This window comes from Sinocyclocheilus rhinocerous, unplaced genomic scaffold, assembly GCF_001515625.1.
Source record: "Sinocyclocheilus rhinocerous isolate Xijiao unplaced genomic scaffold, SAMN03320098_v1.1 scaffold85, whole genome shotgun sequence".
Classification (NCBI taxonomy): Eukaryota; Metazoa; Chordata; class Actinopteri; order Cypriniformes; family Cyprinidae; genus Sinocyclocheilus; species Sinocyclocheilus rhinocerous.
The window spans coordinates 188,105-198,181 of record NW_015649998.1 but is presented as its reverse complement, the minus strand read 5'-3'; the positions used below and the strand labels follow the sequence as shown (position 1 = coordinate 198,181).

Genomic DNA, 10,077 nt, shown 5'->3' with positions numbered 1-10,077 from the left:
AGGGGTGATTAAATGAACTAAAACCTAGAGCGACATCATCAGGCCATTATATGTACTCCACACTACATAACCGGAGAGAGTGAAAGACCAATATACAGTACTCGCTGTAGTAGTTTCATCGGCTTTGCCTCTGCATACCACTTTTCTTCTTATTATTTTTTTTAACATAGCTTATGCCTGTTGACATAAAGTTTACTTCTCAGCACTGAGTTGAGGAAAAAGCCTTGCCGAAACCCGGGATCGAACCAGGGACCTTTAGATCTTCAGTCTAACGCTCTCCCAACTGAGCTATTTCGGCTTGTAATATAATGGTTTTGAGCGTTGTGTTACAGCATATGAACTTATACGTTGTGTTTTTAAAACTTACAATATTAAGTAATAATAAGTACACAAGATTCATATGTAGTATTTTACGTGATTTGTTTGATAGAACTAACCTAGTCAGCTCGTAATTCATTTTTGCTTTTACAGCAAAACACCTGACTAAAACTGAAGGGTGATGATTGAAGAAAATGATTGATTGAAATATGGTTGGATGTTATTTAGCTTCTTTTGGTATTAATGTATTCGCACAGGAAAAGTACAAGCATTTTTGCAAAGGTTAATATAAAAAATAAGGCCATATGAACAAGTAAAACCAAGAGAATTAATAAATAAATGAATAAACGAGACGAAAACTAAGAGGTCATAACGCTTACGTAGTGAATCTATGAGCAACACACACATGGAGATGGGAATGTGTGCTTGTTGCCCGATTCAGTCAACGGGACTCATCCTTCTGCTAGTTATTCCACCCACACGAATCTCTCTCTCTCTCTCTCTCTTTTCCTGTCTTCCAAGGTGACTTTCCTCTTGCAATGGCAGATCTTCTTTGTTCTTATGCAAGTCTAGAGAAGAGAGGAGTCAGGACAGAACGAAGGAACAGAAAGCAAGGCACAGTCAGTGATAAAAAGAAGAAAGATGATGACAGTGAGTGGAACAGATGAGATTAAAAAAGATGCATGTGTGTGAGAGAGAGAGAGAATGGTGGGAGAGGAAGCAAGAGAGATGTTAATGAATACATGGCAGTATTTTCATGTTGCATACAGTAAGAAAAAAATATTTCCCACCCACCCTCTCTCTTTCTCCTTTTCTCTCCTTGCTCATGAAGGCACACAAACAGAAGGTACTAATCAACATACTTGAGTTTTCAAAATTAAAAGGGGGAGAGTGGCAGACAGAAACAACGAGGGAGATGGGAATAAGATGCTGATTATACTACTTAATATGTAATATGTAAATTTGATTAAGTACATCACTTTTCCTCATTTGGAAATAAATGAACAATTCCAAATAGGTAATTTGAATGCACACATAATAATTGCCTCAATTCGATGTTTGTACATAGGCATGTGCATCCTCACATTTGTTTTTCTGAATAATAATGATAATGAATAATAATGCTTAATAAAATAAAATAGCTGTGACTTTACTCATTTAACATATTTAGCATAACCTCTCATACATTAGTGCCAACAGTATGTATGAGCACTTACCAAAGAAATACGATGGTATTTTTGGAATACCTTGGAATAAAGTGTACACTACTGTTCAACAATTTGAAGTCAGTAAGTTTTTCTCCTTTTTTGTAAAATATAATAACAGTTTTATTCAGCAAATATAAAATAATTAAAATAATCAAAAGTGACCATAAGGACCCCAAACTATTGAACGGTAGTGTAATTACATGCATGAATTTGGTAATCATTCAAAACCTCATCGTACCACAGTACTATAGTAGCCTAGTACCACAATATTTTGGGTAATTCTTACTTACATATTATGAAAGCACACGCTACAATTTCATATTTGCAGTGGTAGGGTGATGCTAAATAATTGTAATTAAATTAAGGGAAAGTAGAAGCAAGGTCTTATTGACCTACATAAACCTGTGTGGTCAGAGTTCTTTACATGTTTATTAAGACAGGCATCTACATCTGTGTGCAGGACCCCGTCCCCATTATCGGCCCTCCAGTTATTAGGCTCCTGCAAATGTCAGCATGTGCCATTAAACATTAATAAGTGTTGATACGATCAGACTTCACAAGTGGAGTGTAGCCTCTATCACCGATAATGAGGAATGATAGTCTCCCATTCTCTACACACATATTGGCTGAAACCAACTCTTTAAAGATTAATAACATTTAAGGTCTCTGAATCAGGCAGAGAGAGTTTGAATGGCTACCATTTCACTGATTGAGCAGGTACTTTATTGAGTATCCCTCATATGGCATTTGATCTTCTGTGTGAAACTGCAAATGCTGACAGAGACACAGGAGGTTCTTAATTGCCTGTTTGACTTTTATCAACTGGGATGAAGTCAGTCAACCTTTCTCAGCATGGACTATTTGTATATATTAAAGCAGCCTGCACTTCTTAATAAATTCACGTAATGAAAAGACACTACCATACACCAATTAACTATCAGAGCAAGTGGCTCAGACTGATGTTAATTATTCAGAACAGCAAACTTTTTTAATCAGGATGAATCAAAATACAGATTAGTTTTTGCGTCTTCGCTCTGTAAGTAAAAGTATAAATATAGTATAAATAAAAGTAATACTTCTGCCATTATAAAAAATAAAATAAAATATGTACACATGAAATGTTATATGCTTTTCTATAAGAGGTATGAATTTTGACTGCTGAGGTTGGGAACAAACAAAGCAAACAAGCAAAGAGGCTGAATCTTTTTATTATTGTAATTCAGACTTATTGCTCCTCTATTGTAAAGTAATACAATACCCATCTCAAACTGAAATAATATACAGCACTGACAAGATATACAAATACGGGACACAAATAAAATAAATTAATTTTGAAATTGTAAAAGTTGTTTTGTCGATATTTTCAGAAACTGATCGAACCAGTATGCATGCCCTTGGTAGAGCCGAATTCAGATTGGCTGCCGTTTCAAACCACAGGAATATTAGTGACTATTTACATCCCTGATCATATAAATTAATAAACACAATGATAAATCTATTGCCCTCTAGACTATCAGTGAGAAGGACAATGTAAAATATGTGCACAAGTATGTGTACTGGTGGATAGACGGGTACTCGTTACACCACACAATGAATGCCAATAAGTTGGTATTAATTTATATGGAAATCATGCGATGCATAACCTGGATTTGGATTTTATTGCACATGGCCTCTGGCAGACTCACACCTGTAGGTATGCTCTCTCAATCTCGCTCTTTTCCCCTAGCACCATGGGAATATTTGTGCTCTACTGGTTAATTAGACAGTGCCCTGTTGACCTCAGAGTTCAATGTGCTTTAGAAACCCTGTGCTGATTAGTTGCCAATGATACTACACACTCGTGGACAATAGAGACCTACCAATGTCTTTTAATTTCCTTTATAGAGGTGAGCGAGTCACACTTATCATCTAACACATCTAACACATTAATGGTTTCCTGCACAGACCTTTTACCTACAGTCATAAATAGGCCCAGGCGGAATCTGCTGACTTTCTCTTTTTCTTTGACATTTTCTGAACAGATTTGTGGGAGAAATCTGATCAAAAGTCCCCTCAATAATCAGATATGGCCAAATTGCCAACCTCAGTATTTGATATCCTTGATGCTGTTTTGCTGCGCTCCATTACACACTCTTTGGTTTGTTGGTAGGATGACAAAAAGTTACATTTTTAGACTAGTCTGCCTCAGGGGACTAACAGTGCTCATCAATGTCAAAATAATTGATATGGCCAATCAAATCAAAGAAGGTTTTATTGTTAACAGAAGACAAATGCGAATTCCACCACAATGCTTCAGTTTTAGAGGTGAAAGAGTATGAAGACATAAGTAGCTAACAAGCTAAACGAATAATCAACAACTGTTTTATGACAGAAATGTTTTGAATTGAACATACAGGCCTATTTACCTGATTCATGAATCATATTTACTTGATTCATGTAAATCATAATTGAATGTGACAAGACAAGAAACATTAACGGAGCTGTTTTCAGCATATTAGGCAGGTGATTTAGCCTAAAGTATATTTTAGCGTATTTGAAAAAAAATTTCATGGAAATTCGTATCTATTTCTCGTTTTGGCAATTTAGTAGCGAATTTGTACATTTTATACTCATTCGTAGTTTTTTAAGGGTGGGCCTTCATGCTTCCCTTTTTTCTGAAAATCATACATTTTCACGTGATTCACATTGAATGAATTCACCTCATTTTCCCATGAGATCAGTTGGGATTTTCGCAATTTTCGCCATTAGCATTGTCCGCTGATGTCCTGATTTTCATGTCCGCACAGATTTGTGTGTAGACAAACGCGCATATGTGCATTATTTGAAAGCTTGAAAATATGGTGTTTGTCTGTTAAAAGGCTTGCGTGCCTTTCTGTACCAGTGCCTTAAAGGGATAGTTCGCCCAAAAATGAAAATTAGCCCATTATTTACTCACCCTCAAGCCATCCTAGGCATATATGACTTCCTTCTTTCAGATGAATCCAGTCGGAGTTATATAAAAAATTGACTTTGATCTTCCAAGCTGTTTAATGGCTGTCAGCGGGTGTTGCAGTTCATCAGTCCCAAAGAAGTTAAATAAAGCGCATCCATCCATAATAAAAAAGTGTCACACATGGCTCCGGGGGGTGAACAATGGCCTCCTGTAGAACCAGTCTCCTCTTGGCTTATATCGAAATCCTCCGAAATTCTTCTTTATAAATTTTGTACTTCTAATTTGTGACCGTTGTTTTGATTTGATCACTCCCTGCGCTTCCGCGTTCGACACTTCTGAGCGGCGCATGCGCAACGCCGACGTCCTGTAACACTCCAAAGAGAAAGGAAAAATTGAAATCGCATCATATGACCTCTTTAAGTGAATGTGTGCCTATTAATAATAAAATAGAATATTATTTGCAAATACTTCAAAGAGATTACTTTACAATAAATTCTAGTTCTTCTTTCTTTTTCTTTGTTCCCTTAAGTCTCTTACAAATGTTTAAAATATGGTTACGGCCTTGGATTTAAACATGGTGAAATATGTTAAATGGAGCTGAACATACTCATATTAGCAGCTGAAAGCATAATTAAATTATCCAAAATATTTAATAAAAAAACAAGAAAAGACAGATGTACACAAGTGAATGCGCACTCAGATTCCGTGTGAGCCTAGTTATAAGTCACAGACACACAAACACTCACTCTCTAACAGCCTCTGTCAGGCAGCGGTCAGTAGCATCGCTGCAATCCGCCCTGTGCTTGCGGCGGATCCTGGTATTAGCACGAATGGGAGTCTGCGTGTTTTGCGGCCGCAGCCTGCGCAGACGGGTATGCAGAACTTTGCGCAGTTTTTGCCGCGTGAACGCATACAGCAGCGGATGTAGCACTACCGTCCAATAAGCAAGAACCAGAAAGCAGAGTCTCAGGCGTTCTAGCCAATCAGATGGCCCGATGGCCAGCATGAGAAGGGGCATGATGGAGAGAGGCGCCCAGCATAGCAGAAAAGAGAGGATTATGATGACGGACATGCGAAAAACACGCCTTTGGCGTTCCCGCCGATCTCGGTGGCGCCGAACTGCTCGACGCAGAGCCAAAATGGCCGATACTGACGCTCCCACGCCCATGCTGGGAGGACCCTGAACGGGGGCGGGGCTTAGCTGAGTGGTTACTGTGGATACAGTGGGCATGGGGCTCAAAGGCGTGGCCACTGATGATGTAGCAGGGGTGGGGATGTGAGGGCTAGTTATGGCGGATACAGATGGGGCAGGACTCAAAGGCGTGGTTACCATTGAAGCAGTGGGGGTGGGGCTTAAAGGAGAGGTTATCACGGATACAGTAGGAGTGGGGCTAAGTGGCGTGGTGAGCGAGGGAGTGTTCGTCTCAGTGTTGATGGTTACTGTTGTAACTGTATCTGAGGTGATAAGCGGGTCGGTTGAAAGCTGCGGTGGGGAGGTGGGTGTGTTTCTCGTCGTGTGATCCGGTGACCTCGTTGACTTTTTACGCCGTAACCAGAGACGATGCACAGGCCGTTTGCTGTCTCGGTGGGGCCTGGGTGTGCGTCCGATGCGGATGCGCAGTGCCTGAAGAATTCGCGAGTATGTAAACAGCATCACCGCGAGAGAGCACAGGAACACGGGAACCTGTAGTAACAGATGAGCCTGTAGAGTTCCTCCCCACTCTGAACAAAGCACAGTGCTATTGGAGTGCACAAACACCCCCGCGCCTTGCCCCGAAACAAACCCCGCCTCCACGAATGGTAGGAGCGGCACGGCTAAAGAAACCGCCCATACTCCAACAAGTAAAATGGTGGCTCTTCGAGGTGTCAGCAGGCGATTGGCTGGCCGGACGCTGATGTCATAGCGATCTAAGCTGATGAGCAGCAGGTTAAGTGCGGTGCCCACACTGGCGAAGCTGGCTGCCGATTCATGGAGACAGCAGAGAAGGGCGTGGTGAGGAACCGAGGCTCCGCCCAGAATGAGGAGCGTGGCAGTGATTGGCAGGCAGAGGAGACAGAGCAGCAGGTCAAGGGTGTGCAGGCTGAGCGTGACGGCATGACTGACGGACTCCAACAGGCTGCAGTGACCACAGTATAACACCAGCACGGTCAGATTGCCACCCACTCCCAGGAGCAGCTCCAGCAGCAGCACAGCACTCACCGTAGCCCGGAAGCCGAGCCACGACCCCTCCTGCTGAGCGAGTCCGGCCCCCAAGCTATCTTCAGCCTGTAAGAGGGACAAACCGTGGCCCCCAGTGAAGCTGCCATCTGTCTCTATGGACACCATCGCCACGTGCCTTCAGGCATAGTAACGCCAGCCACTCCTACTGGCCATGCTCCACCTTATATATACTGTATATATATATATATATATATATATATATATATATAGTAAATAAAAAATAATAAAAATATATGAAACTAAACATTTAAAGCTTTTTATTGTTTTATTTGAAATTTATTTTGATAAAATAATATCAAAGTTGAATATCTGCCAGTTGAATATCTGGATTTTAATATTGGTGCATCCCTAGTAGTATCAGTCAGTAACGTCATTGTCACTCATTCAAGAGCAAACGCAGGCTGGGACTAAGAGAGATTCACAGGTGTGCGTCCGATGCGGATGCGCAGTGCCTGAAGAATTCGCGAGTATGTAAACAGCATCACCGCGAGAGAGCACAGGAACACGGGAACCTGTAGTAACAGATGAGCCTGTAGAGTTCCTCCCCACTCTGAACAAAGCACAGTGCTATTGGAGTGCACAAACACCCCCGCGCCTTGCCCCGAAACAAACCCCGCCTCCACGAATGGTAGGAGCGGCACGGCTAAAGAAACCGCCCATACTCCAACAAGTAAAATGGTGGCTCTTCGAGGTGTCAGCAGGCGATTGGCTGGCCGGACGCTGATGTCATAGCGATCTAAGCTGATGAGCAGCAGGTTAAGTGCGGTGCCCACACTGGCGAAGCTGGCTGCCGATTCATGGAGACAGCAGAGAAGGGCGTGGTGAGGAACCGAGGCTCCGCCCAGAATGAGGAGCGTGGCAGTGATTGGCAGGCAGAGGAGACAGAGCAGCAGGTCAAGGGTGTGCAGGCTGAGCGTGACGGCATGACTGACGGACTCCAACAGGCTGCAGTGACCACAGTATAACACCAGCACGGTCAGATTGCCACCCACTCCCAGGAGCAGCTCCAGCAGCAGCACAGCACTCACCGTAGCCCGGAAGCCGAGCCACGACCCCTCCTGCTGAGCGAGTCCGGCCCCCAAGCTATCTTCAGCCTGTAAGAGGGACAAACCGTGGCCCCCAGTGAAGCTGCCATCTGTCTCTATGGACACCATCGCCACGTGCCTTCAGGCATAGTAACGCCAGCCACTCCTACTGGCCATGCTCCACCTACTCAGGTGTTTTCTTGGGGCCTTGAATGATTGACAGATCTATGATGGGAAGACAAAAACAGAATGAAACGCATTCTTTAATCAACAGGCCAAAAATTTAAAGTATTTACTGGAGCAGGGCACACTGAGATCCACTGTGACCCCTTTTCCACCGACAGGGTGCCAGGCTTTTCTTATATATTATGTTTATTAAACAGCATATATTTTTATAAATACTAATAAATATAAAAGACAAAATTTTAAGAGAGATTCACAGATGCAACCAACCGAGCGCTGGCATCATTTTGGTGGAACAGGGGTATGACTTGTCCTTCTGAAGTGTAATAAGGTATTGATCTAGCAAGACAGGACAATAAAGATGAGTATGATGTACACGTGAGTCATCGTGTATGTGTGATTCTGCAGTCCCGCACACAGCCAAGTTTTTGTGTCCAACAAGAGAATTACTCCGACAGATGAATTACACCACAAAATGATCACTCACACATGACCAAGGACACAAACGATTGCTGAAACCTTAATGAATTTGGTTATGGACACAGTAGTGTACACACACAGTGTACTGCTCAACATCTGATTTAACGTGTTATTTTTCTAATAAAATAAAAATCTAAAATACATGCCATCAAAACAAGCAGCCCTCAAATTATAGGCTGCGCAATCACAGCAGCCTGTCATTCCCAAAAAAAAATCATAAATATATAAATAAATAAATGAGTTCAACTTGAGACTGATCCCATTTCTAGGATGGTTGTTACTATGGCAACTGGTTTACAGTTTAAGAGTGGTCAAAATACAAAATTTGAGACTTTCTGCATCCGTGGCTGCTCAAGTGGGGCTCAGACTTTGCCTTTTGAGCACATCTGTGATAATGACCGCAGGAGGAAAGTTTTGATGTTTAACACAATGAGACTGCAGATGGGGGGAGGGCAATATGGTTGGCGTGCCGATGCGCCCCATGCCATGCTGGTAATGAAAAGAGGTCACTGCAGTGGAACTTTTGAGTGACAGTGGAAGACATAGATTTAGGGCTCGGATTCTGTGGTAGTACGAATAACTGAAGCTTGACATCTTATGCTCACAGAAGTGAGACTGAGGCAAAAAATAAGCAAGACTGACTTTTGTCAGAGATGGCAGATCACGGCGTTGCATGTAAAAAACTAAGGAGTAGTGAAAGAGATAGAGAGAGAGGGAGAGAATGAGAGATGAGTGGGAGGTGCAGGTGCACAGTGTGTTGTGAAATCTCTGGAGGAGTTTGTTTCTACCTCCTACTCTCTATCCATCACTGTGCTATGCTTGAGATCCATCCATCTTTCTTTGGACTAACCACGCTGTCTCAGCTCTTTCTGCCATTTACCAGACTCTATTTCATTATCGTTGTTTTCCAAGCCAATTTGGTCTGTCCACGCTGGTTTGTAGCCTGCCTGATAAAGGAATAATTCACCCGAAAATGAAAACTTGCGCTTAGTTTCAAGTGAACGCTCAAAATACATTATTTGGGTAACACTTTACAATAATTAACTAACACTTTAATACATGAACTAACATTAACTAATGGAACCCTATTGTAAAATGTTACAATTATTTGTTATTAAAGCATATACGTTCACAAAAACACTTATATTAAATAGAAAAGCAAGCAGGTGCATGATTTGGCATGGCAGCCAATACAAATAATTAATAACCGTTTCCTTACCTAAATCCTGCGTTTGGACCAGGCTCGGTTGCAGAATCACATCACTTTGTGCTTCTGAAATTAGGCTATTATCTTTTTCTATATAGTGTAGTAGTTTTACTATCTCTTTGTCGTACGTGGCCGCTTGTCAAGCATGAAAAACACACGTTTTATTTAAATTCTGAATATATTATCATATAGGCTACAGCATGGAAAGAACGCTCCCTTTAAATTTATTAAAAACTGTCACTCATTCATCACGATCTCACAAAGTTCCATTTTAACCAATGAATGTGACCACATTGAAACTTTTTAAATGAAGTTTACGAGCATGATAGAACTCAGCACCGGACAAAAAGCGGTGAGTGCCTGGATTCCAACCTAAACACATCTGATTGGCCATTGCGTTGTAGAAATCAACAAACATGTCTGTGATTGGCTACTTTGCTCCCCTCTGCAAAAATGCATTGTAAAATCATTTGACGCTTTCCAAAACAGAAGGGCAGATACAC

The 10,077-nt window shown here is 41.7% G+C and overlaps 2 protein-coding genes and 1 non-coding gene across 3 annotated transcripts in view; all 3 read right to left on the bottom strand.

Annotated features, from left to right (window-relative positions):
• Nucleotides 1-225: 225 nt before the first annotated feature.
• Nucleotides 226-298, bottom strand: trnaf-gaa (transfer RNA phenylalanine (anticodon GAA)). The gene has a single exon. It is a non-coding gene; the product is annotated as a tRNA-Phe (tRNA).
• A 4,807-nt stretch (nucleotides 299-5,105) lies between these two features.
• On the bottom strand, nucleotides 5,106-7,925 carry LOC107711040 (probable G-protein coupled receptor 22). The gene is made up of 2 exons (XM_016515948.1): nucleotides 7,889-7,925; nucleotides 5,106-6,839 (listed from the first exon to the last, which is right to left on the bottom strand). Exon 2 carries the CDS (start codon nucleotides 6,782-6,784, stop codon nucleotides 5,201-5,203), a length of 1,584 nt encoding a protein of 527 aa, XP_016371434.1. The 5' UTR covers nucleotides 6,785-6,839; nucleotides 7,889-7,925; the 3' UTR covers nucleotides 5,106-5,200.
• The window catches only part of LOC107710997 (probable G-protein coupled receptor 22), a 6,251-nt gene continuing 3,260 nt past the window's right edge, over nucleotides 7,087-10,077 (bottom strand). Inside the window, exon 2 of the mRNA XM_016515899.1 lies at nucleotides 7,087-7,929. Within this exon, the coding sequence (XP_016371385.1) occupies nucleotides 7,087-7,833 (747 nt within the window). The 5' untranslated portion in view covers nucleotides 7,834-7,929. The remainder of the gene's footprint in view (nucleotides 7,930-10,077) is intronic.

Excerpts from the sequence above, each read along its gene's own strand:
- LOC107711040 (XM_016515948.1), bottom strand. The coding sequence starts at position 6,784 with ATGGTGTCCATAGAGACAGATGGCAGCTTCACTGGGGGCCACGGTTTG.